At 42.3% G+C, this 26747-nt stretch overlaps 3 protein-coding genes and 1 long non-coding RNA gene across 6 annotated transcripts in view; 2 read left to right on the forward strand and 2 right to left on the reverse strand.

The window, feature by feature from the left end:
- Window positions 1–366: 366 nt before the first annotated feature.
- On the reverse strand, window positions 367–12774 carry LOC102787897 (A disintegrin and metalloproteinase with thrombospondin motifs 15). The gene is made up of 8 exons (XM_006802209.2): window positions 11644–12774; window positions 6468–6600; window positions 6173–6340; window positions 4139–4422; window positions 3861–4038; window positions 3593–3765; window positions 2753–2928; window positions 367–2607 (listed from the first exon to the last, which is right to left on the reverse strand). Exons 1-8 carry the CDS (start codon window positions 12571–12573, stop codon window positions 1815–1817), a joined length of 2835 nt encoding a protein of 944 aa, XP_006802272.1. The 5' UTR covers window positions 12574–12774; the 3' UTR covers window positions 367–1814.
- A 1383-nt stretch (window positions 12775–14157) lies between these two features.
- Window positions 14158–20413, forward strand: stk36 (serine/threonine kinase 36 (fused homolog, Drosophila)). Of its 2 annotated transcripts, XM_006802208.2 has the most exons (20): window positions 14158–14603; window positions 14688–14828; window positions 14928–15005; window positions 15090–15220; window positions 15297–15546; window positions 15763–15856; window positions 15960–16147; window positions 16244–16416; window positions 16492–16597; window positions 16751–16882; window positions 16971–17147; window positions 17240–17331; window positions 17453–17516; window positions 17652–17762; window positions 17850–17924; window positions 18018–18135; window positions 18226–18352; window positions 18448–18628; window positions 18856–19782; window positions 20077–20413. In XM_006802208.2, exons 1-20 carry the CDS (start codon window positions 14520–14522, stop codon window positions 20194–20196), a joined length of 3369 nt encoding a protein of 1122 aa, XP_006802271.2. In that variant the 5' UTR covers window positions 14158–14519; the 3' UTR covers window positions 20197–20413. The 2 variants fall into 2 exon arrangements, with proteins under 2 accessions (XP_006802271.2, XP_087703347.1); XM_087847221.1 differs by having other exon boundaries at window positions 18018–18352.
- A 708-nt stretch (window positions 20414–21121) lies between these two features.
- atf5a (activating transcription factor 5a) lies at window positions 21122–26508 on the reverse strand. 2 transcript variants are annotated; one of them, XM_006802213.2, is made up of 5 exons: window positions 26485–26508; window positions 25764–25885; window positions 24588–24836; window positions 23064–24252; window positions 21122–22977 (listed from the first exon to the last, which is right to left on the reverse strand). In XM_006802213.2, exons 3-5 carry the CDS (start codon window positions 24727–24729, stop codon window positions 22791–22793), a joined length of 1518 nt encoding a protein of 505 aa, XP_006802276.1. In that variant the 5' UTR covers window positions 24730–24836; window positions 25764–25885; window positions 26485–26508; the 3' UTR covers window positions 21122–22790. The 2 variants fall into 2 exon arrangements, with proteins under 2 accessions (XP_006802276.1, XP_006802275.1); XM_006802212.3 differs by lacking the exon at window positions 26485–26508 and adding an exon at window positions 25982–26138.
- The window catches only part of LOC102788466 (uncharacterized), a 42900-nt gene continuing 42219 nt past the window's right edge, over window positions 26067–26747 (forward strand). The window contains exon 1 of the long non-coding RNA XR_437330.3: window positions 26067–26160. This is a non-coding gene — a long non-coding RNA (uncharacterized LOC102788466). The remainder of the gene's footprint in view (window positions 26161–26747) is intronic.

Below are 26747 nucleotides of genomic sequence, written 5' to 3' on the forward strand. Positions count from 1 at the left end.
TATGTCTTTGGACTGTGGGAGGAAGCCAGACGCCAGCGCAGAGAGAACAGAACACACAGAGGGGCCCCATGCAGCACTAGTTAACAGGTATCCTGGGCAATGCACCCACAGAGTCTGTGGAAGCACCTTTGTGAATAAGCTTGCTAGCTTGCTTAGAAGCCAGAGGCAGTTGACTATTCATCTTCCCTAAAAAAGTGTCTGTGAAGGTTCTCAGTCCCTAAAAAAGCAAGATGACTTTGGCTATGTCCACCTTTTTGCAGTCTATTGTGAAAAGCGGACATCTTTCAGCAACCGAATGAAGACTGATATTGACATTATATATCTACAGAGTTGAGAAAAGAAAAACAAAGCATCAGTTACAACGGTAATGACTTTATTTTGGAATAAATACACTAGTGTCAAAGACCATTACTAATGCCTGTGTAAAAAAAAGATTTTTTAAAAAAGAGTATTTACATTATTTTTTGCACAGAGCTGAATAAATGTATACATAGTATACAGTACAGCCCGTGTAAGTCATTGGTTTCTTTTGCTGTACAAAGTGCAAAAGCGGATTTAGAAACAAACAAACAAAAAAACAGCCAACTAACATGAGACTTACCCTGTAGTCGGATGTTGGACTGGTGAATGTGACCCCTTCAAATAAAACAGAAAGTAATGGATTACAGGATTCCGAGTCTGTCGACAGAACAGCTTGGCTCAGGCTGTGAGGCCATAAGAAGATGGGGATCCAGGAAAACACATTCCCTCTGTGATTTATTGTTTTATTGATAATAAATTAGCTGTGCTAACTGTGCCAGACGAGCATGACTTAACAGGCTTCATGACTGGCTGAACACTATGAACTACGAATAATGTTGCTGAGGTCAAATGAAGGAAGTGATCACGAGAGAGAGGATCTCAATGCAGTCTGTGTGTATTTGCATGCTTATAGTATCTGGCTAGGCCTCTATCTTAGGTCAGTGTTTCCTGGCCTGTGTTGTTTAGTCAGTGTGACTTCATATCCAAGCTTAAAGTGAAACACGATGTGTACAACGAAGGTGATCTCTGTTCATGTTTTGAAGAAATCCTGGCTACATGATAATCGTGTGTTTTGCATCTTTAACTCCTAAAACATCGCAGTAATAGCAGTCTTGATCCACTGCAGGAGTTAACTACCAAACTGTAAACAGGTGGTGGTAGGAATAAACAGTGCCACATAAGTATACACACAACAATGAAAATGATATCCGTTTCATTTCAGAATCAGTTGGAAGATTTTAAAATTCCTTGTGATTCAAAAAAAAAAAAAGATGGCCGATAAAACATGCGTGAGATATTTTGGAACTATGTTTTAGTCAAACTGTTATTCATACATGTCACTCTTGGTATAGTTGCTATTTGAAAAATGACTGAGGCGTTTTGTAAACTACCCACAGCTTTCGCTAATCTGCAGCCTGCACAGTTAAAGTATTATGACATGAAATGGGTTCCAGACTCAAAAGGTAAACTAGATTGATTGCTTGCAAATGGACATTCTGTATCTGCTGACAGTACAAGGAATTCAACTAAATTTTATTTGACCTTGATTATCTTGTATTGCCATAAAATGTACTCCTGAATAATGCTTAAACAAAGTGGCAGTGAAAGATATCGTTCAGCATTCATCTTCCAGGTTTGAGTGTTGATATTCTTCCAAGCAGGTGTCCATCATCCTCTAACAGCCCAAGTGGAAAAATCCATGTCTGACAGATAGAAAAGATACTTGCAGATGGAATCAATTCACCCTTTTAAAACAGAAAAAAAACACTTGTGTCGTTTATAGGTTTAAGTTACTAGCAAGGCGTCATGTTACAGAAGTCCAGCTCCTGTGGTTTACGAACGCCAGTGCAGTGATCTCTTGTGAGAAGATGCCCAGTTTGGCTTTGGCAGTGCAGTTGTCGTCTCTTGAAGCCCTTCCCGCAGGTTCTGGAGCACGGTGACCACTGGCCAATATACCACTCAGGACATGGCCTTTCACAAACCCTGGTGGCTGGAGGTCTTTGCGAAGAGTCACAGTTCCACCCTGGCTTCCCGTCTGGTTTCAAACACTGCACCATCCTCCTCTGGATCCCACGGCCGCAGGAAACGGAGCAATCATCCCAGCCTGTGGTAACCCACTTGTCCAGAACGGGCTCCTCCTTTTTGTAAGACATCTTCAGGGTATCTGTGTCTTTCTCCTTGACACTATCTTCATCCAGGACACTGTTTTGAGAGTTTACCCTCTCATTCTTCTTCAGAGTCTTGTCTTCCTTGACTTGACGGGCGAGGTAGAAGGAGTAGCGGATGCGAGGAGGTGTCAACTTGCCTGCACAAAGGACCTCCACCGTCAGGGCTTCTCCCAAGGGCTTCATGGCCTGTATGGTCTCGGAGAGGACGACTGTGCCACTGTAGCGCAGCAAGCTTCCCTTTACAAAGATGTCCTTCTCGCCAGCTGACACTATGTAGTTCCCATTGAGCAGGTAATGGCCGTCACTGTTTTTCATGGCCAAGTAGTTATCATCACTGACCATTCCCTTGTAGCCTCGCTGGCGGATGTCTATATTGGCTGCACCCACTGGCAACATGACAACGAAGTTGTAGCCATGCCTGCAAGCCAAAACATTTTAGAGTCAGTGGGGGCTTGTAATAGTGGAGCGAAAATGATAAAGTTATGTTGAAGTGAGTGGGGGGAAAAGAATGACCTAAGCAACGCTTTGTAGAGCCCGTCCCATGATGATATAGTGATACTCACACAGGCTTTGTGAAGAGTCCAGACACTTTCTTGCAGCCCTTGTTGTCACCTCCACAGATTCCACACTTATCAAACTTTTTAGTGGAGCCAATTTTGTTGTCACAGCCTGTCTTAATGCACTTCCCCTGGACACACACTCCCGTGGAATCTGGTGAACATGGAGTCCCATCAACAACCTTGGATGTAAAAACACACGAAGCGTTAGCTTCTGCATTCACATCGAAAAACTGTTACAAATGAGTTCACTTGTTCCTTTTATACTGGGACAATAAACTATTTGTTATATCAGGTAAACTACCTACATGACTTCGTAAGTGTACACAGAATGTCATAGTATAGTGCGTGTTTTGAGATCAGCCCTATTTCCAGTGTGTATGCAAATGTGATATAGAAAAAGTGTGCAAGGTTTTTTCATCCTTATCTATTAACTTCAGCGCATTTTTTAAACCAAATTCTACATAAAGCCTGCTGCCAGCTAACTTTTAAAGCTGGGAGTCAGTGGTTAAAACATCCAGCTGACCTGTGCTGAGCTGATCTACGTGTCCCCTGAGTTCTCCCTATCTGCTCCTTCTCAGCTGATTTGATGGACTGAAGTGCGAACTCTGTCTCACTGCTGCAAAAGCTCACTCTACGCCCTGCTATCTGAAAAAGATAAACTGTCCTCCTCCTCTTCTTCATTCTTTCCCCTGCTCTGTTCAGAGACCAGAGGCAGCTGGATGACATATATTCTCTTTGCTATCGCTGCCTCTAGAAATAAAAGGATTTTAAGCGCTAATGTATTTTGACTTTTGACTGATCGTCAATCAGATTTTCTATCTCTCGAGTGCACCTTATTCTTACCTTTAATTCCAGGACGTTGAAGTAGCCCGTACCATTAGCCCTGCAGATGAGTTTGCACCTGTCACTGAGGGACACTCCAGAGTACTTGGGTATCCACACCACTGAGTGGCTGATACGGTTACTGCTGAATCTCTGGCCGCTACTCTCACACTGCTCTTCGCGGTATGTCTTACCTACACAGAGAAGGAGGGACGACATACAAGGTGAGAGGTGGGATTGCTCTAGCATAAATAACTGGATATACTTGTCTGTGTTGAGAGATTTGTACCTGTGTCAGGGCAGCTGTTCAGGTTGCAAGAGCGGTATTTGACCCGAACTCCTTGGCAGTATTTACCCCCATTTGATGGAACTGGGTTGTTACACGCTCTTTTTGACAGCTGGACACCACCGCCACATGTGCGTGAACAGGTACTGAACAGGCCCCACTTACCCCAGCGGCCATCCACCTGAAAATAAGAATGCATAAATAAAAATGCAAATAAATACTATTATTATTCATATCCTCATAAAGGTATGTCCTGACAGAAAGAACTGCTTGAATCTTACCTTCAAGTTGTGAAACTGCTTGTCAGTGCAGACCCCTCGGTCGCAGACCTGTCCGTCCCCACACTGAGTCCCATCTGCCCAGGGAAAGTGCCGAGTCATACACACCAAATGTCCGCTGGACTTTCCAGTGCACCACAAACGACTGCATGGCGGCTGCATGAAGGGACAAGGCTTGGAGCCTTCACCGAAGGCGAGTTCACACTGGCGTTCGAGGTTGTAGGATGATCCTGGCAGCGTGTCAGGTAGGACTAGCGGTTTCTGAGGCTGGTCGAGCAAACAATCACCTAAGAAGAGGGAGATTCAGTAAGCCACACAACGACGCAGTATGACCTTCTTCTTCTGTGGAGACTTTATGACACACAGGTATAAAAGATGCAACCAAAATACACAAATGCACGAAAAACACAATGAAAAACAATGTGTTTATGCTTATTCTCAAATATTTATATGGTCCGCTTCATTAAATGTGTGTTTTTTCTGCATGTTGTGTTGTGGTGGGTGGGATTGTGGGTGGGCACAGGAAGCAGTCATTGCCCTTGTGATTTGGCCTTTGATGCAGTATATGCAATGTAAGCCACACACACAGAAACATGCATGAGCACACCACACACAGTCATCCCCACCCCAGTCCCTTCCTCAAACTCCCCCTAAAAACCCACAAGCCTCTCCTCTTATTTTCCATCCCACCCTTGTTGCATGACTTGCAGTCGGACTAGAATATTGATTAAAAGGATATGAAGCTAGATAGTGCTGCAAAAGTCAAAGGCATCAGAAGCTACAAATACATACCTTTCTGGGAACAGACTAATATTAGGAAGAGTTTGGCAAGTAGCTACAAAATGGAATCACGAAAGGCCAACATGAGAGGATGAAAAAGGTTTCCAGGAGTTTTTTATCCCCCAGAAACATGCAGAACTTCGCACTCTTATGGGGAATTTTCACATACAAACACATTAATCTGCGCTTGGAAAAACTGGGTTCCCCCACTTGAACTGTTTAGTATGCCATTCATGTTGTGGTGAATTCGCAGCACATTATAAGCGAACTGCAGTGCGGTGGTAACAGTCCCACAGATGTAGCAGAAAAACACACTGATTATCAGATAAGGCAATGCTGTACAAACAAATCACTCTACGCCAAATAAGCTCAACCTCATCTCTTCCTTCCTAGTCTCTCTCCATAGAGCAATCATGGAAACAATAGCTGGTGGTGTGTGTGTGTTTAAACAGGTTACAAATAGGTCTGGACACAGCGCTGAATGAAAATTACCACAAGCATGTGGCAACATGCTTTTTCCACCCCACTGCTTTTTGAAGTTTCGATTTATGACAGATGGCCAGGAGAAACCAGGTTACGATGCTGTCACAGAAATCACTCCCTGATCTTCCTCTAAACTAGTACTTTTGTCCACAGATTATTTCCAAAATGAATAGAGAGGAGCAACAAACAAAAAATGTCTATTTGGAGTAAACCTGCATGGGAAACATTGTGCAGATACACTTAGTGGTCCAAACCACTGTGGTGACTCTCCCCAGACAAAAAGGCCTGTAATTTGGGACAGATGTGGGGGCAGTTTTAAAATAAAAGTTTAGAATTGCTCCAAGGCCAAGTGCTGTGGTCTGTCCTGTTTGGCAAACAATCTGCATCCAAATGAATGAATTTCTTCTTGGCTATTGCAAGCCTTTTTTATAAGAGAGGTTTGGCAGATGTGAGAAATCAAGCATAGGTGGATATTGAAATGAATCCATTCTCTCGCTTGCATTTATCCAAAAAATGATTTCAGTAATGTTTGGAATCAGCGCTTGCTCTTCAAAAACAAAAGCATGGTTGTCATTTGAACAAAACACAGCTGTGAACAGACAGCACCGTGTGACCAACACAGTGAGGACAATGCCTTGCTATATGTTTGTAAGTCATTACTGCTTCAAGATTGTTTACAACTATCTATCCAACTCTGGCTTTTGACCTTTTCAAGCATGCTATGAGACTGCTTTCAGGCTGGAAACACTGACGTCAGAGGTCAACAGAACTAACCATGCCCGCCGTCCAGAAATTCAGTGATGATCGCGGCACTGCAGGGGGACCAGGGGCTGGTACGGTTGATCTGAATAAGTGTGGGTGACATCATGTGGTTCTCCTGCATTTTTCCGAACAGGTCCTCACAGGATCTCACATTGTCATGTGGCATGTTGAACACATGCCCTGTGGAGAGGGAGTGAGATCTCAGATGTCTTTCATGAGTGCACAGACTGTGATTATGCATATACACTTTCAAGGACACTGAGATATTAATGTGGACTGAATGAAGGATGACGTCGACGGAGCATACCGAGCTCATGAGCAGTGGTGAAAGCTGAAGGAAGGCCGTCGTCTTCGATTACAGAGCAGCTCCTCTTGGGGTCGCACATGGTGCCAACATCTGCCATGCCAAGTGTGTCACAGGTGGAGGCGCCGCAGAGGTCCTGGATGAAAAAAGACATTAGCATGATTACATCTGAAACAATGACAGCTAAAGGCAAAGTCAAACATGGGCTTGCATCCATCCTTCCTCTTAACCGAAGTCTGAATCACAATGGTGCTCGAGGCTAGCCAAGCTAAGTTTGTCTCTCTATGACACAGAGACACAAAGAGAGTTACAATATTTGTCTTCATTTATCGTTTTAGTCACTTCTGGGTAGTGGGTACTGTTTATAAATTTACCGCTGACATATTAACACCCTTTTCTTTGAGTTAAACACCCATTGGTATACTTTAGCTCCCTATTTTACACAACAAGGAGTAAGTGCTGTTTAAGGTCAACATATTTGTGTTTTTAGCTGCTTTTTGGCAACTTTGTTTGGTACACTAGAAAAAAAATGATGCCCAAAATGTTGACCTTAACTAATTGAATTACTTGCTACATAAGTAAAATGTAAAACATTCAATTTAATGGACTCTGATCAAATTAAATGTACTTGACTGGTATGCATTCAGTGTGTACAAAGCACATTTTTCGTAATGACTAATTATTCCAATAAGTAAACATGTTATTTTATATATTTCAGTTTCATTATATTCAAAATTATTGCTTCATGATTGTAATTGTGTCACTTGTTATTGGTCTTTGAGGTGTGATGCTGAGAAACAAAATGGGCTGCAGCGGATTAGCGGTAAATCAAAGTGGTAACAACTGTGTGCCAAACATTTAAACAGCACAGCGTCCTAAGACTCTCCACTTTGTTTTGATAATGGCATGTATTTTTAAGATAACATAAAATCCAGTTGTAGCTAAATTAGACAATGATTTCTGTTGATTATCACAGAATGGCTCCCACTGAGTTATTTGCAGTGATATGGGAAAGTGTGACAAAGCTAAATAAAGGTTATTGACACAAGATGGCTCAAGAGTTGGCAGTTCGTCTTGTAATCGGAAGGTTGCCGGTTCGAGCCTTGGCTCCGACAGTCTCGGTCGTTGTGTCCTTGGGCAAAACACTTCACCCATTGCCTACTGGTGGTGGTCAGAGGGCCTGGTGGCGCCAGTGTCCGGCAGCCTCGCCTCCATCAGTGTGCCCCAGGGCAGCTGTGGCTACAATGTAGCTTGCCATCACCTGTGTGTGAATGAGTGGATGACTGAATGTAGTGTAAAGCGCTTTGGGGTCCATAGGGACTAAGTAAAGCGCTATACAAATACAGGCCATTTACCAAGACATTTATTTTCAAGTGATCAGCGTGACCTCAGACAGTTTGGGTTATGAATCTGTTATTGGTCTGCATTTTTCTTTCTCAGAGATTGGAGTTTGTTTGAAACTGGACTGCAGCTTATCCTCATTCTTGCCCTGTCTGGCTTTTTTGTGGTGATGTCACCTTGTTCCCAGACGTCGGCAATTAACTTGTCTGAGTGCGATGCTATTAGGCCAGTTGAAATCATGTCCAGTTTATGAAAGTACAATTATTAAATTATCCTTTATGTTGTCTTGATGTCATCGCGGCAAGATCTTCGTTTAAGAAATTGGGAAATTATTCAGTCGTGTCAAGCACTGCTTTCCACCACCCAGTCTTTAAATCTTTTTAGTGGGAAACAGTGTTTAGAGCACACCTTCTCCTATGAGGTAATTTAAATAACCCTAACCATAACATTTCCATGCCAGAGCAGAGTTTCCAGATGACCTATTTCTCTACCACAGGTTTTAAAATCCAGTCTTAGCAAGTATGCATTTGGAGCTGAACCTCCTAATCACAGGACAACTTCGGCAGTAACCGCTGCAAAGAACCACCCATCTGCCTGTTCCCTAAACAGCGCTGTCCCTACATACCCCAAAACACAGAAAACCAGTGGTGGTCAGCTTTACAGATAAAACACCAGTTGAGTCTCCCACAGCCCCTGCAATCCTCAGCCGTGCTTAATGTAACCATTAAACACGGGGCCAAGTGAAGACCTCGAGTGCTATGACAAATCATTCCTAGAATAAACCACAAAACCGCAATTGTACACCAGTGCAAATCTAATCCAGATGTCCTCATGTGCTTGGAGGACATCTGAAAGTTTGGGCCATTTCAGTAAAAAAAAAAAAAAATAGAAGAACTGCAAGATGAACAGAGGAGAAGAAACACCCAAGTCAATGAGTTTGTTGTTTGCTATGACCTACTTCCCACATCTGTCATCTGTCTTTGCAATTTTGGTGTTCCTGCAAATTAACAAAAAAGAATAGAAAAACAATACTTACCTCAGCAGACTAAAATTTCCATTTTGTTTTGTGTACAGATTTTATTGCTTTTAAATCCTGTCCAGCCTGTTACCTGTTTGTGCTTTGGAAACAATATTCAAAAAGCTTTGAAAAAAATGCTTCTCAGAGTTTTATAGGTCTGATGCAGCAGTATCCCGGGCTGAGTTTATGACATCTGGACATTCTTTGGTGAGCTCTTTTCTTTCTCAGCCCATTATCTATCATGTAAGAAAAGGCAAACAAGCTGTGAGCTAAAGTACAGTCACCTCCTCTCTCCCTGGGGGAACTTGCATTCTAGCAGATTTATGGTCAGATTTTATCTTTTGGCTGCTCTCCTACAATAAGCATTCTGTGCAACTTAGGGAACCGGAGCGCACTTTGCGGCATTCTTTGCACAAAAATCACGCTGGCTATACTGTTTTGGGACAACCGCAGTTGCCTCCAGACAACACAGAGTTGGTCTTCATAAAACCTACAAAATTACACAATGGGCTGGTGTTAAGTGGAGAATGAATGGGCTTTGAAATATGTTAAAAACTGTAGTAAACAAAGGAAAACACTACTCACTAATTGGACAGACTTAAAGTCATTGTGTCATGATGTAGCAGAATTGTTAGCAGATATGTCAGCAGAATCCTTGAGTTTAAGAGGGGAGACCGTTTAGGCCTAAACTGAGAAGAAAATAAAAAAGGAAAAAACATATGTCAATCTAATTGCAGTGAACAAAGCCTGACAGGTTTAACTGCAATCTCATGATCAGTAAAGACCTCTCATGCAGTACACCGGACCTTGAAATATTTAGAGCTTGTTAGGTACATGTTTGCAAACCCACCAAACCCACAATTTTATTTATTGCTTCAGGAAACAGTGATTGTACTAATAGATTCAATATGAAACTGACTGTAAAAGGTCAGTGAAGGCCTGTATCCTCTAGATTCCTGGTGTTGAGCATGAGTTTGATTGGGTGGTACTGTAAAGAAAGTTTTATGCACCACAAGCCACTGTTTAGACTTTTCATTTGTACACTAAGTTAGCATTCGCTCATAAAGTCCATGTTTTGTTTTGTGTACACTTTATATGTGAATATTACACCAGGAATCTGTTGTTCAACACACAATGGTTAGAGGTGAGATTTCTTTGTTCAACCTGCTGTGTTAAAAGGAGACTTTTTTCTGAATCCCTGCACTTGTTAATCTTCACCAAACCTTTGATTGCTTGATGCCTGTCTTTTTGCTTTATATAGTAAATTACATCCTCGTGACTCTCCATGAGAAGCCAGTAAAGTAAATGGCCTGCATTTACTCAGTCCCTAAGGACCCCAAAGCGCTTTACACTACATTCAGTCATTCACCCATTCACACACACATTCACACACTGGCAATGGCAAGCTACATTGTAGCCACAGCTGCCCTGGGCGCACTGACAGAGGCGAGGCTGCCGGACACTGGCGCCACCGGGCCCTCTGACCACTACCAGTAGGCAAACATGGGGTTAGTATCTTGCCCAAGGATATTTGGCATGCAGCCAGGAGGCAGCCTGGGACCGAACCACTGACCTTCTGATTAGTGGCTGACCTGCTCTGCCACCTGAGCTACAGCCACCCCAGCTGACTTGGGTCGTGTCAAGTGGCTGCAGAGTTTATAACATCAGCTTTGCATTTTAAGCAAAGAACCCAGTAACATTCTTGTTTTTTAGGAAAACGTTTATGGAAAATGCTGACCATCTTAAGCTGTCGATATCTATTCAGCTAGGACACACTGTAAAAACTTGTGCAGAACCACTGTGGCAAAAGAAATGGTGGAGGAAGCATGTGACAGACTGAAGAATTGCCAGGGAAAGATGCAGTCCAGCTGGTGATGTGGAGGAGTTTGTTTCGACATAAAGCGAACAGGTGAGTCAAAAACATGCAGGCATGTAACTCTGACATCCACAAAGGACCCCACCGCCACCACCCTCAGTCCCTCCATCCCTTCCCTTCAGGGGCCTGTTTAATGAGGAGCAGGCAGCTGCAGCAGAATGGGAACAGCTGAGAAAAATAATACATCCACACAGTACATCCCTAAGGGCACTGACGCTCATTATATTCAGTAAATTTGCAGGTATAACAAGCAATAGTTCACTTATCATTATGTGCTACTAAGGCTGACAGAATAGTACTATGTTACCATTGGCTCTTTTAACTCTGATAGCACAGGTTTTAAGACGACCTTGTGACTGCAAGCTAAACACTTTCACTGTAACTAAATCAGTTGGGCTGACTTGTCAGCTTTATTGCAAGTTTTCACAGTGGTAATGGAAGCGCATACATCACACTGACCAATGAATGTGAGCAATGACTTCATCTCTGACCTTGTGTCATCTTGCAAATATTTGGGAGTGCAGGGAGAAGTCAGAGGTGGTTTGCAAGTCTATAAAACTGCCCTCTGAGGATCTATGACGAGCAATCAAGTCTGGTGCTCTGTTCAGCTCTGTGTGACCCAGCCTTGGTGTCAAAGCTGTGATGCTATTGGTGGACTGCCTGCATGCTCCCTGAGTTCACGAGAGGCGGAGAGTGTTTTCAGAGCAAACCAAAAACGCGTCAACTGGAGTTTTACTTATCACAAAGTTATGAGAGTACATTGCACATTTTCCTTCTCAAGATCACAGGTTGCGTTACAGTATGTCACTCATTAAGGTGACACAATACATGTGCGAAAAACAAAAATTTACGTTTTCTGTGCGTAATTGCGCTTACAGAACATATCCCGCTCTGGTTTTACCCCAAACATGTGTAACATAAACGATACTAAAAGTTTTCTTTACCTGTCTGGTGAAAAGAATAGCTGTGTCCCAGTACTCGGGATGCTTGTCATTGTTTTTGTTCATCTTTTTTTGCCAAGTGCAAAAGTTCCGCAGCGTCATGGCTGCGTTCCCGGACACCTTGGGTCCTTTGTCCTCCTCGGATATAATTATGATCTTCACAACTGTAATGCTGATGGAGTTGAGGATGCTGGGATGCTTGTACAGCTTCGCTGCCACTGCCATCAGAGTCAAGAGGTAGTGCTTTAAGTCATCTCCGTGGAATTTCGCCATGGACTCGTCCGCCACAACAAGCGTCTCCACGTATCTGGGGATTGAGGCGAACCTTTTGGCTCTCCCCATCCTCTTCAGCATCGTTTCTGTCACATTGCTGTGGTCTGCCAGTCGCTTGTATTTCTCCAAGGACTGCGCAGCCTGGAGGCTTATGTCGCTGTCCACTGCGCACCTGGAGGTAGAGCTGGGCTTCAGGTTGTTGCTGGCTCTGCGCCGGAGGATGTGCGCGCTCTCTGCGCTTCTGGTGTCATTTTGTACCGGGCTGATAAAATATTCCCAGCCGTGGAAGCCAAATGCACCTTGCACACCTTTGCAGAGGCTGAGAGCGGCATAAGAGTACTGATCAGCGTTCACATATCCAGAATAAAAACACCGGGTCAAGTCAGTGGTGACATCGGTATCGGAGAGCCACAGTGCGCCTTGGTTAGAGATGGAAGGGGCAATGAAATTAGAGTCTCGCTGTAAATCGATCACTAATTCCTGCTGGAAAGCTTTAATCTTTAGGACATATTTTCTATTAAGGAAATCCACGTCGTTATCAGAATCCGTCCTTTCATCACTATTCATTCTAATCGGGAAGCAAAGTTCACTCTCCATGCAACGAGCAAGCTTTAAGAGTGAGACCACAAAGTAAAGGAGAAAAGTTGATCTGATAAACATGACGATGTTTGCATTAATCAAAGATTGCAATGACCAACGGGGGGAAAGAAAGAAAATCAGAATGATGAAGAATCTACAAGCTCAGTGGCGGCGGCGAGAGGATCAGGATGAAGAGCATAATCCAAAGCGCTAAAACAGTGCACGTCGTACAAGTCCACTCAGAGAAAACTCCTCCTGGTCATTCTCCACGTGTGTACTCAGTCGACTGCTGCCTTGTGTGGAGCTTATGCATTTGGTCATGTGTAAAAATATGGAAACACAACCTTTCTTTGCTGGGGGGAAGTCTTTCAAGGCGCTCATTGGATGAGCTTCAGCCTTTTCTTCTTCTTCTTCTTCTAATTCTTTTTTTTTTTTTTTTTTTTTTTTTTTGCCGCCTCTTAAAACTCATCAAACAGGCCAATCAATAAGTCACAACGTACAAAATATGATGAATTAGCAGATCTTGCACTTCACACTCAGACTACTGCACATAATCCACTACTCCGTCAAATCTTTAGCTTTTGGTCACATGGAGTGGATAAAAATCTTTAATGTCACATGCATATTCAGCAGAAATCCCTGCACTTTATTTGTAGTTCATAAGGCGAATAAGAGCTACAAATACTGCATGGTTAACGGAACACCGGACAACGGGCAGCAGGAAAATAACAGGCATGATTGAATAAGGGGTGACACAAGCCGCTATCATAGTGCAGCTGAAGTTCCTCAGAGGAAGGTTATAAGTTGTAAGGATTCAGCATCACTTTTTCTCCATGTTGTGATTAGGTCCGTTTCTGAGAGAATCACATACGACATCTTGTGGACAGAATAATAATAATATAGCAGGGGTCCGAGGGTATACTTTTAAGACTGCCAGAAAATGTTAGAAAGTAACTACTCTAATTATTTTTACTCAGCTACAGCCTAATTTGATCCAATTTTACATCTATACAGGAGGATGGGGCTGTTGCTAAATGATAGTTCTTTATTATTTCTTTACGGATTAAAATCTTATTTGCAAAAAGCATCCGCATTTGAATTAAAGTTGTTATGTGAGACATATTTTGTACTATTATACATTTTAAATGCATTATACATACCTTACGGAGCTCTAATATAAACAGTGCAGCTAAAGTTAATGTAATTCAGTTTTGTTAGTCAAACATAGATAAAAGAAATAAAGCTGAAATTAAAACACATATTTAACAGCTTAAATATCATTAATAGTTTTGTGTGTTGTCGTGTGAAAGTCTGTGGAAATCTTCATCTCATCCGTCTGTAGTAGTAAATATGATGATTGTGACTTTATGTGGTCTACTATTAGCTTTGCATCTACAGACGGACTTGGGCCACTTCCCTCAACCATAAGGTTTTTTATATATATATATATATATTTATAATAATTTGTGGTATAAAATTTCTAATATGGCCCCAACGGGGGTGAAAATAGTAGTAATGCTCTAGGGAAGTTGACTCTGGGAGTTATATCATTTTATTTAACATGTAGCTTTGTTTGCGACGTGGTTGCTATGAACGCAGCTGCCGTTGCTAGACTGAGGACCCCTGCTTTTAAGTTGTCCACACAGAAGCCGGTCTTGATTTTGGCATTCTATCGTTAAAAACAGTTGAAAACCACGTTTGCTGTTAAAATAAGCGGGGAAAAGTCGCATATTTGAATACTGAGTGTATACAAACGACTTATCACACTTTGTTATTTGTTCTGCGTCACTTTTTTGAATTGGCAGCTAAACTGGCAAGCGTCTGTGCTATTCGTTGACACCCTGCACACCGAAAAAAAATAACACTACTGAAGAGTAACCTCTGCTACCCGTCATAAGTTGTGAGTTTTAAAGTTAAAAAGTGAAACATTTTACATCCAAGCGTCTATTGTAACAAGAGCAATAATTTACCAATGGGCACAGTTTGAAAGTTACGGGGATTTTTTGGCTCTACCAGCTGCCGCCGAAATGAACTCGTATCACGTTTTGTCGCTGGTGGGAGAGGGCTCATTTGGACGGGTTTACAAGGGAAGGAGAAAGGGTAGTGGCATGGTAAGCATCTACAGGATCACAGTTTAGTTTCCTGTTTGTTTAACGACACTGCTTCACATCGTCTTTTCATCTTTGTCCCATGAGGTGGTGGCTCTTAAGTTCATGCCAAAGCTGGGTCGCTCTGAAAACCAGCTACAAAGTCTCAAAAGGGAAATTGAAATTATGAGGGACCTTCGGCATCCCAATATTGTCCAGCTCTTTGACAGTTTTGAGACTGAAACTGAGGTATTGTCCCATTTTCTCAAAACTCTCAAATAAGTTGCTGTCAGTAATTATCTTTACATAATCCCATGATCATTATAACCCGTATATATGTCATGACAGGTTGTGATTGTCACTGAGTACGCAGAGGGCCAGCTGTTCCAGATCCTTGAGGATGATGGAAACTTACCAGAGAGCCAGGTTTTCACTGTTTTTACACAATTGAACCAGATGTGAAACTTTATTTAATGTCACGTTATTAAACTAGTCTTCCCTTCTTTCAAGGTCCGTGCGATTGCCTGCCAGCTGGTCTCTGCTCTGTACTATTTACATTCCCATCGCATTCTTCACCGTGACATGAAACCCCAAAACATCCTGCTAGAAAAAAGCGGTGTGGTGAAGCTCTGCGACTTTGGGTATGTTGATAATTGTAAAGAAAAAAGTTTCAATCGTTTCTAAAATAATAAATGACATGATGCAATCTTGCTGTAGGTTTGCCAGAGCGATGAGTGTCTCCACCTTAGTGCTGACTTCTATCAAGGGAACGCCGCTGTACATGTCCCCTGAGCTGGTGGAGGAGAAACCATATGACCACACTGCTGATCTGTGGTCTTTGGGATGCATCCTTTATGAACTCCACACGGGGGCGCCTCCGTTCTACACCAACTCCATCTTCAAGCTAGTGCAGCTCATTGTGAAAGACCAAGTGAAATGGCCAGACACCATGAGCAGCACTTGCACGGTACAGTAAAGCTACACTTTACTCACCTTGTGTTACATTTAGGTTGAAGCCAACATCTTCAATATATAAACAATGCTAGCTTGAAATTTTTAAGCCTGTAAAAGATTATGTTGCAATTATAAGTCCCTTGAAGGGTTTATTGGAGACAAATCTAACACAAATTGTTTCCTAATGCAAAGTCTTCTATATTATTACTATCCAATGATTTCTTTGCAGAGCTTCCTGAAAGGCTTGTTGACCAAAGACCCGCAGAAACGGTTGTCATGGCCAGACCTCTTGTACCATCCCTTTGTTGCTGATGATGTTCTAGGTGATTCTTAAAACTCTTGATTTTAGTAGAAAGCTTTCAAATGTAAATGACACATTCTCATGTCTGACATTCATGATTTTATTCCCATGTAATGTGTTTGCAGTTTTGCCAGCCACAAATGTGTCCAGGCCCTTGACGGTCACACCCAGCCCTGACATGCTGGCGTTGAAACTCCAGCAAGTGGCAGAGAAGACTGTACCAGCTTCTGCAGGGAGCAGATTGTTGCGAAAGGTCAGGGAACAAACAGAAAACTGTAGTAAGAGGAAACCACCAGGAAAGGACAGTGCCAAAGTAAGTAATCAGTAATTATGATTATTTTATTATTTCTAAACGTTTCTGTGGTGAGATCAGCGGAGGGCCCTAAACCTGTTTTGTGTGCACTGACAGAAAAATAAGGATGAAAGGGAAAATGGTGCGATGGCAGCAGCAATGTCCCCTAGAGTGCGCAACCCCATGCCCTCTTGTGGCGATGTTTCTGTTACCTCGGGTCAGCTGGATATGATGGCTGCTAATCAAAGCCTCGGACCGAAGATTCAAGCTAGCTCAACATCAAAGCACAGGTGTTAATGAAGGTTCAAAGTAACGATGAGTTATGCTATCATAAACAAATGTGTTTATAGTTCCTTTCTCTACAGGGGTCAGATAAGCATAGACTACGAACGGGAATTTCCCTGTATAGAGATCGGGCCGCGACTTGTGCGGAGATGCAGGGAGGAAAGCCACACCTCACAGCGATTGCAGGTCAGAGACGGCTGCCTTTTCCACTCATTAGAAATTATTTACATAATATCTGTCAGTAGAGGATCTGCTTTGATAACACGCACAAAAAAACTTGCTTTCTTAAATTAATATATTAATATATACCTGACACTCAGTCATTTCTTGTTCTTTCAGAATGTAAACAACAAAGAATACTGGGAGAATCTGGCCCAACTGTCCGATCCAAGCAGACAAACGAGAGAGATATTAGATTACAGCATAATTATATCTCAAATCAAATCAAAGATCCAGGCATTTAAAGCTCAGGTAATGTTTCAGTATTTCACTCGGCGTGAATTTTTTCTTCTTCAAAACAGTTTTGCATCTACTCCTTTTTTTTTCTTTGTTTGGGCAGCTAAAAGGGGGCGTGGTAAAAGAAGTTCAGCAGATTCAGCAACCAATGAGGGTCCTACATAATCTGCTAGTGATGGCCAAGGTTGAGAAGTTGAACGACGTCGGCCGTGAACTTGGGCTACCCCGTGTCCTCTTTGGCCTGATCCAGGATACTGTAGAAAGTTCAGATTTCATTAAGGTTGCTTCTCTGGATTGAAAAAGTGTTTCACAATGAACTGATCCTGCAACAATGTTTCTCACTTCTACTTTGGTACTTTGCCACCTGTTCAGCACCAGCAGAGTATCCCCGTCCTTCAAGAAATGATCACAGTGGTCCTGATCTACTGGGAGAAGAACTGTGCCTGGGTGGAACAAGAACAAAGGTTTGATGAGTCTTTTTTTCCCTCGCTGAAACTGACTTTGTTCATTTGTGAAATACTCAGTGCATACACACGTGATACCAACTACAGCAGCTCACCTCTGCATCTGCTTCTCATGCTTTAGCCTGGAAGAGTTCACCAAGTCCTTCAAAACAATTCTTAGTCAACCAAATCTCAGTCGTCTGGTCGTGAGTACCCACTGACATATTTCAACAGCATCAACCATGTTCAGCATGGTTTACATATAATATTCTGTGTCTGTACCTTTTTGATATGCATTGAGCTGATCTGTTGTGTGAAACGCTCGATTATCTGTCTTTTAGCCTCTGGCTGCTTGTGTTTTGTCTCTCTTCACACAACACAATGTTGATGTCAAAGTTGATGTGGAGCATCTAACATTCTTGCTGAAAACTCTGGTCTTGGACCCATGTGAGGTACTGAGCTCGTGTAAACCTGGCAGTAATATGAAAGCTTGAAGGGATCTGAAAATGTGTGAACCATTTATTTTTCTACATTATCAGCCCCACATTTCTCCACCCTCCGGTTGGGGACTCTGTGATGGCCTGCTGTCTTTGTTCCTAGATGCACTTAATGAGGTCAGACTGCAGATGAAATATGGTTAAACATGTATTAGTACAGATATTAGCAATATATCTGTACTAAATGTCTGTGCTTTCTTGTTTAAACAGCATGAGAATGGCCCTTTGCCCTCGGGTTTAAATGAAGTTTTCTTTCTGAATCTGTGGAAAAAGATCGGTGCTTCCCTAAGAAGTGCAACATCAGACTCTGACTTCTGTTCAGCAGATGGTAATCATACTCATCCTGTGAAACCCACGATGTCTGAAAACACTTCTAAAGAAAAAGCAAACTTTACTTCTTTGTGTGTGTCTGTTACAGGACTGTATTTCTTGCTCTCTGCTTTGCTGTTTGTCTTCACCAAAGATCCACATTTGTGCATTCCTCTGTTTTGTGATATTGGATCAGAATGTGTGTACGCTCTTGGCCGCCTGCTGGGCACCGAGTGGTTAGTGTTGAGATGTCTTAATTAAACTAAATAATTTGTATTACAAGTCAGCTACAATGCCTGGAGCTAACAATAGCATCTTTTATACCCTACAGTCTTCATTTGTTTGCCAAGGGCAATCCTGGGAGGCACAGGGTGGATCCGAGTCACAACACTTTATCCACACTGAGCTGCCACTTGTTATGTTTTCCATTTGCCTTGGACCTGCCTCCACACACCATGTCCCCAGTTCTCCAGTTGTACGACAGCTGTGGTATTGTTACAAGCCTCCTGCAGGTTAGGGCCTTATTTTGCTCCAATAAAGACCTCGCCGACAAAGATAATTCTCTGATGCAACACAGGATAACTCTTGCACTAGTTTTGTTTCTGGCATGCAGTACTGTACACCTGGATGTGTCTGTACTTTTTTAAGAGCACTGTGTTGTTGTTTGTTGTTGGCTGTTTGATGTATGACGAGTTGTCTGTGTGATTTTGTGATTTATTTTTTTTTTGTGCTTTGGCAGGTAATTCAAACCCTTCCTCTTCAACTACTGGAGCTGCCTCTCTCCCTTCTGAGCCGCTTGCTCCTGTGTGATCCCCCCCGCTCGATTGACCACCTCACAAAAGCAGCTTCTTGCTTTTTCTTGCCATCCTGGGACGATCAGCTCCCTGCCTCCAGCCGTCAGAGTCCTCCAACCAGAACTGCCAGCTCTCTGCTCCCTGAACTCCTGCAGCTGGAAATTCTGTGGGAAGCTGCTGTGGAGCTCCTCACTCTATTGTCTGGGATAGCCCGTTGTCCCTCCTGTCCCTTTCAGCTTTATGTAGAAACCTCAGTGCTGCAGCATGCACTGGCTCACTCGTATGAGCAGATCAGGGCTGCCACGTGTAGATTTTTAGGAAATTTGGATCCATTCAGGCCTCTCACACAACACACTATAAAACCTGACATTTTCAAAGCCATGATAAACTGTCTTAATGATTCCTGCATGCCTGTCCGGCAGGTTGCTTGCAGGGCGGTTGGGAACTGGTTGGGCTATATTGTAGCTGGGCTGCATATGGATAGACCCAGTGAGAAGGGGATACATAGAGAGAACTGGTGCATAGAAAAGCAACAAAATAAACAGACGTACTCAGATATTGAGGCAGCAAGTGATTTGGAAACATTAAGAGAGCAGAGAATGGAGGAGGAAGAAAGAAGGTGGACACATGAAGCCAGGAGGACAGTGGCCATGCTGGTAACTCTAATCTGTGATCCTGATGCCCTCACACGTCGTTACTGCTGCGCCGCCCTGGGAAACCTGCTAAATGTTGATGGAGCCATATCCTTGTTGCTGGAGGAAAATGTGCCCGGCTTACTTCTAAGAACTGCATGTACAGATTACCACAGTGCAGTGAGAGAAGCTGCCATAGGATCTTTATACCTGTACAGCCAGCAGGATGCCATGCGTCAGGTAACGAGCAGGTCACAGCATCGCACATGCTCACATTACAATAAAACAATCTCTGTTTTGGAGAATTTGGTGCTTTTGAAATAGTTAATTTTTACTTTTTAATTAGAAAAGCAGAAAACAGTTCACACCTCCTGGTATTGAACATAAAGCTGTGCTCTTATGCCCAGAGCTTGTTCTGTCCTTTAGATAAATTTTGTTCACTGTTTAATCTTTCACAAGTCAGTAAGACACTTTGAAACACACATTTATTGATTTATTTAGATTATTGCTCTCTTTTTTTGCATTCATTCAAAGGTCCTGATGTCTCTTAATGCCAGTAAGAAGCTTGTTCAGGCTTCAGACCATGCTCCTCCACAGTGTGACTATCAGCGGCTCATTGGACAGCTGACTGCACCAGAAAAGTCAGCAGCTTAAAAACCTGCTCCCTGTTCAACTTTACAGCAACATGTTTGTCTGAAGCCATGTGTTAGTGAACGACCGAGTCCCCGTTTATAAATCAAAGTAAAACTGTTTTACTGTTTAACGTCTCAGTTTGTGACAGCAAGCTGTTCTAATTTCATGAGAAAAAGGAAACGATGTAACTTTTTAAAAAGCAAGGTAGGTTTTCTTTTTCATCAATAAAACTGTCATAACAATAATTCAGTCTGTATAAAAGTGGCGAATGAGGAGTTTCATGCATTTCTGAGTTATGAGTATTTCTGCTGGCACCGCAGCGTGTTGTCGATTTTTGGAAAGCGTTTATTTAGGTGTAGCGAATATTATTGATGGATTTTAAAGGCGACATTTTTCCATATGCAGATCAACATGTGAATTTAGAGGCATTCGCATTTCAGAGCCCTTCGAGGTCTTCTAGAAGTCTGTGAATTTGGGCTAATTAAAGTAGAAAACAACGAAGCCGAATTTCCGAGGACTGGACGTCGAAAGCGTTTTTACGTTATGTTAAATGTTGTATCGACTAAACCAGAAGAGATCGATACGCATGAAAGTTTTCTGTCCTCTATGGAGAACCGTCTGTCAGCTGTCTGCTCAGCGGGGCAGGGTGAGAAAAGAAGCGCTTGTCAGCGTCTGTCGGGCCCTGACCGGGCTTTACTTTGATTTCCCTTAAAAAATAAAAATAAAACGAAAACCCCGCGGATTTATTAAATCCAAAAACCAAGGACTTATTTTCACGCTCAGGCCGCAGATTGTACTTCGGATAACGCAGACAAAAAATAAAAATAAATCCCAGTAAAAGCACCAAAAAGAAAAAGCACAGCGGGCCAAGTTGATGATACACTTTATTTTTTTTAAAAGCAAAAAGATTGACATCAGACGAAGTTAATTTGCATCTATGATAAAATTACGTTAAAAACACAACGCGCTAAATGTGCTGTTAGTACACACTTTTGGTTTAACCATCGGGATTGATAGTGCACCGCAGGGGGCTAAAAAAAAAAAAAAAGAAGCACCAATTAAACCCCATAAATAATTACGATAGTTTCGCTGTTATATTCAAGATTGTCTTAAAATAAATATGCATAGAAAAAAAACTATCCTTGGTATAAGCATGGAGCAAATGACAGTAACAATGATTATTTGCTTATATGAAAAAAAAAGAATTGAGACCTCTTACACCAAAGCTAAAGCTGCAAAAGCTTTAAGAAACAACAAAATTAGGATTTTTTTCCCCAGTAATTTTATAGAAAGAAAAGGTTAACACACTCCACTCCCTGAACATACAAAAGTTGTTACAAATTAGTGCAGATCAGCCAGAGGCCTATAAAACTTATTGCTTTAACAAGCAGTTTAGAGAGAGAATTATTTCTGAAACCCTAAATGTTCTATTCCAGAAAGTACATTTATGCAAAGGCATGCAGAGGAAGGCTGTTAGAATGATACTAGTTACAATATTTGTACACATTGGGAAATAAAGAAAAAAAAAAACAGTTTTATATGAGGAAAACCTGCAAGCTTCAAGTCTGTAATCTCCTCCCATGATTATCTACTGATGTTTGTAGAACTGGCGGATTAACATGTATCCTGAGCTGCAAAACAGATTGTACATTTTGCAAAATGCGAGGGAAGAATATCTTACTGCCACCACATGATAAAATGTTACACATTTAAAAATAATATGAAAAAAAAAAGTTTTGGTCACAGAATGCATAATGCAGACATTATTTGAAGCCATTGCTAAAAGAAAGATAGCAAAGGTTATATTTGTTACATTTAAAGGGATGAAAATTAAACAAATGTAAATACAGAAGACAAAGTAATGTTTCCAACAAAGCTGGCTAAAATACTCTAAACATACAAATAAAATAATTCTGTTATTGACTGAAATAAACTAGAAGCAAATCAAATGTTTTACAGAAAAACAAACAACAAAATACACAATAAAGTTTCACGACTCTTTTGTACGTTAGCCGCTCTTTCTGCAATTGTAAAAGTCAAAGGATATTCAAGGTCAGTTCTAATAATTTTAGTATTAATGCCAATTACAGTTTTTGCTGTTGCATAAACGCAGTTGATTTGAAATATTTGTCCACACTGAAATGTTAGCATTTCACCACCAACTAGTGATCCAGCGACTGAGCATGAAAATAATTAAAAAAGAAAGAAAAAAACCCCTCAAACAAACATGAGTTTCTATTGCTGACATCAATTTTAACGTAAGGCTATTACAAATATAAAACCTGCATAATGAGTTACATTACTTCTGAAATTACCTTATTTCAATAGTAGATTCACGAAGTGCGAGAGCTATTGAAAATGATTGTCATCTTAAAGCATTGCTATGCCACAGTGCCGGCTCAAGTGATTCGAGTACGAAAGCGATGGAAGAATTGGATAGTGTTGATTTAAAATGTAAAAAATATTTCATATTAGCAAAGCATGCTTTTAACCCCTCGCTACATAAAAAAAAAAGGAAAAAAATTAACATTTGATTCAGGACAAACTTAAAGACAGAAAGAGCTGCTGATTCTCCCTGTTACGCTCTCTCTAAGTGTACTCGCAGAAGCTTGGTGTTACGCTGTTGTGTCCTGCTTAAGCCTTTGGCTACGGGCCTTGTAAACTTCAATCAGCAGGTCTTTAACGTACTGGATTTCACGTTCTACGGACTCTGCTTTGTCCCGGAGCTCCCGGTTCCTCCCTTCAAGGCAGTGCAGTTGTTCCTCCAAAGAATCGAGCTCCGCCCTTTTTCGCTGGCGATACCTGCATCGACCAAAAACGAAGACTCTGTGAAGATGTAAACTCGTGAAATTTTGATAACATTGACATTTCATCGGGAAGAATCTCACCTGTGAGCGGCAGTTTTGTTCTGATCTCTTTTCTTCTGTTTGCGTTCCCCGCCTTCGCCTGGAATGATGTCCACTTCGTATTTCATTGCACAGTGGTCTTCCTTCAGCCGACATGCTTGTCTGTGCCCCGAAGATTCCAGGTTCAAACTATCCCTAGCCATTAAAAGACACTCTGGGCCCTGATCCTCAAGGAAATTACAGTGTAGATCATGCTGAGCTATCTGTAGACTCTCTGTTTTCACCTGCTCATTGATGTTGCCCAAGAAGCTATGGTAGGCCTCAGACTGTGCTGTTGTTGGAAGATAACAACCTTCGCTGCTCTCGGCTTTCCAAGAAACGGTGGCTTTTGTCACCTCCACACTAGTTTTGATACTGTTTAGCACATCACTGTTACCAGCACCTCCGCTGACTTCCCTCATGCTATACATCAACAGATCCTCTTTCTTATGGGGGACCTCCAGTGATCCACCAAAGCCAAATCCACCACCAACAATCTTCCCACCACCTATCACATCTTGAGTGAAACAGCAATTTTTCTCTTCTTTTGGTATAACAGCACATCGTCTGAGCTCAACCGCACTACCCAAGCAGTAGCTTTTCCCTACCACCTGGTCGTCCTCTACACAGCCATAATTACCTGTAAGGGTCACAGCTGAGTTACCTGAGTTACTTCCTTTGGAACTCAACAAACTGCTGTCATAGCCTTCGCTGAACCTCGAACCATCAGGAACTCTTTTCCTACCACACCCACTGGGTCGACTGCAGCTATATGGGGTGTGTCTTGGAATTTTGGAGCGCCCAATGGGCCCGCCACAGATGCTGAGCAGGTCCAGTTCTCCGGTTGCCAAGGTAACAAGAAGTGGGCTGGATTCCGATTGGTTGGATGTAGCGTATGATGCGTATGGCAGCTGAGTGAATGGCGGAGGACCCGCAGGCAGTGGACCCCTGTCGCATTTTCCCAGCCTCGGCCCTTTCTCGGGCAGTGGCTCAGACAGGAAGTAGTCCTCTAGTTGGGCGAGTTCCTCTTGCAGCAGAGAGGTCATGACCTCCAAGTCAGAGGGCACCTGGATATCATTCTGAAGGGGTGAAGGGGGAAGGGAGGCATTAGTAGAGGAGGGAGGGGAAGGAGGGTTTGGGAGGTACGAGGAGAAATCCACTTCTTCCGTCATCCAGTCAGTGTTACCATCACCTATTGAGGAGGGGGGGAAAAAATGCATCGGTTACAAGATGTTTGTCGGAAGGAAATAATGCTGCTAAAAAAAATAAAATAAAAAAATAACGTTCATGCAAAAAAAAAAAAAAAAATCCATCCATGAAGCAGTTTCCCAAAATAACAATCAGATTTATAATAATAATAATAAAGGCAAATCAGATTGGGGTTTTTTTGCCAATAAAGTTGCAGCGTTTTAATATAACAGACGTAGCTAGTTTATTACTTACTGCTCAAGAAGGACGAATGTGCTGCAGTGCCGAGCCCACCTGAAATGGGGAAAAATATAAAAAAGCGTACACGCTGCAACTCACCAATTAAGTGCTGACTCTCCTCTGACACCTCCCCCCTGCACCCCTGTGATTGGCTGTGGTTAGCCTGTGGGTGAGAGAGAGCGAGGGGGTCTGCCGGGCAGACACGAAGAGTCTTCCAAACAGGCGCTGATGTTGCCATCATTTTGTCTGTTGGTGCTTTGATTCAGTCCAAGTCCAGGCATATGCTGAGAGCAAGCAGGGTCTGAGAGATGGGCCACAGTGAGCAGGTCTGGGTGAGCATAATGAAACCTAGAGAGTAAGCAGAAAGAAAAAAAGGGGGATCAGATATGTCTGAGAAAGATACGGCGTACTCAGTCGACTAATGGGGATCATCAGATGGGAGTCTGTCTGTGCTGCACTCTGCAAGTTTCTCTGCATGGTTTTAATGAGAGGCAACAAAGAAAAAATCACTTTCTGGTCCTCACTTAACTCATTTTCACACAAATACACTTTTTCATCTTTTAAACAAAAAGGCTTTACAGTAAATACCAAATACTGAAAAGCAGAAAAGTACATTATTCCCAAAACCAAGCCTCAGATGTGACACAGTGGGTGATAGAAAAGTGGGAGCAGTGTCCTGTGGGCTTTAATCTGGCTCAAAGCAAAATTAACCTGACGTCCTCAAAACACGTGGGACCCAGTGACGCTGTCATGGGCCCAACTGTTGACAAGAAGCACCACAAGAGCTACCTCTCCTCTCTGTAGGTGAGCTGCCCTGCTGGTCAAAGAGGATTAATGCTGATGAGCTGCTTCCAATCGCATGTTCCTTTTAAAATTAATTACCAATTCTTTTTTTAATCACTTAAACAGATTGGACTCGATTACAGCAATGAGAGCTAAATTAAACATTGAAAGATTAAACGCTGGAAGTGACAGACGTGATGTATCTCCAGTTAGTGCACAGACTGAAGGCAATACATTTAGAGTAGAGGAAAAATCAATAAAAATCAAACTAAAACTGACCACAAAGCAACCACAATCAGTCAAACTCCATGAGTGACTGTAGTTTAAAAAAAATAAAAAAAAGAAGAAAAAAGATGTTTGAATTTGTCAAAAAGGTTCATTTAAAGCGACGAAACCAAACAAGATGTAGCCACTTCACACCAATATGATAACAACAACAACAGCAACAACAAAACAGCTCTATATACAGCCAGTAGAGAGACTTTCACTTACTCCATTCTTGCAGAAAAAATTGTAGAGCACTTGGGGGTGCGTTGCTAAAGCAAAGCACGACGACTTTTCGGGTCCAACAACTTAGCAAAAGATTAAAGAGCCATATTTCAGCTCGGAATATCCTAGACAAGGCAAACAGAGAGAGGTGCTGCTTTGTTGTGGTCGACCTGTAAACTGAGGAGCCGCTTAATTGTGACAAAGCATCACTTCATTCACACCTAGCAACCGACTGCGTCATCGGGGTAAACCAGGCTCCTCCGCGCGTGCAGATTCCTCCGCCCCTCCCTCCGCGGCTCACCCAAGGACGTCCCACACTCTCGCTGCCCACACTTTTATAAAAGTATTGAGCTACTTTTTTGTTGTTGTTTCTGTAAAAGTAACACAGCTGCTCATTCAGGTGAGTAATACTATCATTTATAGTAATAAATATATAGATAATAAATATACTAATAAAAAAGAAAATACTAAATTCAAACTGTGCAATTCAAGATACAAGTGACAACTGGTTTAAAAAGGGAATCTGAAAAGTAGCCTTTTAGCTAGACATTGTGCTAATTTTTAAGCTCTAAAGGGTATAACCTCGTATTTAAATTAAATAACGTACTGAGAGGATTTGGTTTACGCGAACGCGATCTTTCGAGAAAACTACAGCTCAGACACTGTACTTTGTAATAAGGCGTGCCGCTGTTTTGTTTAAAGCGCTATATGGCTCATAACACACTTTGTTGTTTAGAAGAAGTCTGTTGCATCTCCGTTGCATCAGTGGTCCACGAACAGTACCATTGGCTGCACGGGCTCAGACTGTCGTTCTGTAATTGGCTCAAAACGGCTACTTCTGAAATATGATTGGTCGGTGGTAGGCAAGGCAAAGCACCACCGTGTTGTCATCTTTCTCTCTCCCTCTGTCTGCAGTGCAGACTGTGCACATGTTTCATGTCAACAAACCGGGCGTGGAGTTCGGTGCTGCAGTTTTGAAAGCAGAGA

This window comes from Neolamprologus brichardi, chromosome 10, assembly GCF_056152115.1.
Source record: "Neolamprologus brichardi isolate AB-2024 chromosome 10, ASM5615211v1, whole genome shotgun sequence".
In the NCBI taxonomy this organism is placed as follows: domain Eukaryota; kingdom Metazoa; phylum Chordata; class Actinopteri; order Cichliformes; family Cichlidae; genus Neolamprologus; species Neolamprologus brichardi.

What these genes read in the sequence shown, in the direction of transcription:
- stk36 (XM_087847221.1), top strand. Translation starts at nt 14,520, where the DNA reads ATGAACTCGTATCACGTTTTGTCGCTGGTGGGAGAGGGCTCATTTGGA. An exon ending in CCATGAGCAGCACTTGCACG is followed by an intron (nt 15,547 to 15,762) that starts GTACAGTAAAGC and finishes ATTTCTTTGCAG; the next exon opens with AGCTTCCTGAAAGGCTTGTT. An exon ending in AGCTCAACATCAAAGCACAG is followed by an intron (nt 16,417 to 16,491) that starts GTGTTAATGAAG and finishes CTTTCTCTACAG; the next exon opens with GGGTCAGATAAGCATAGACT.
- LOC102787897 (XM_006802209.2), bottom strand. Translation starts at nt 12,573, where the DNA reads ATGTTTATCAGATCAACTTTTCTCCTTTACTTTGTGGTCTCACTCTTA. An exon ending in AGCAGTTTCACAACTTGAAG is followed by an intron (nt 4,039 to 4,138) that starts GTAAGATTCAAG and finishes TCTTATTTTCAG; the next exon opens with GTGGATGGCCGCTGGGGTAA. An exon ending in TCAACGTCCTGGAATTAAAG is followed by an intron (nt 2,929 to 3,592) that starts GTAAGAATAAGG and finishes TTTACATCCAAG; the next exon opens with GTTGTTGATGGGACTCCATG.
- atf5a (XM_006802213.2), bottom strand. Translation starts at nt 24,729, where the DNA reads ATGATGGCAACATCAGCGCCTGTTTGGAAGACTCTTCGTGTCTGCCCG. An exon ending in GGAGAGTCAGCACTTAATTG is followed by an intron (nt 24,253 to 24,587) that starts GTGAGTTGCAGC and finishes CCTCCTCAATAG; the next exon opens with GTGATGGTAACACTGACTGG. An exon ending in AACAAAACTGCCGCTCACAG is followed by an intron (nt 22,978 to 23,063) that starts GTGAGATTCTTC and finishes TGGTCGATGCAG; the next exon opens with GTATCGCCAGCGAAAAAGGG.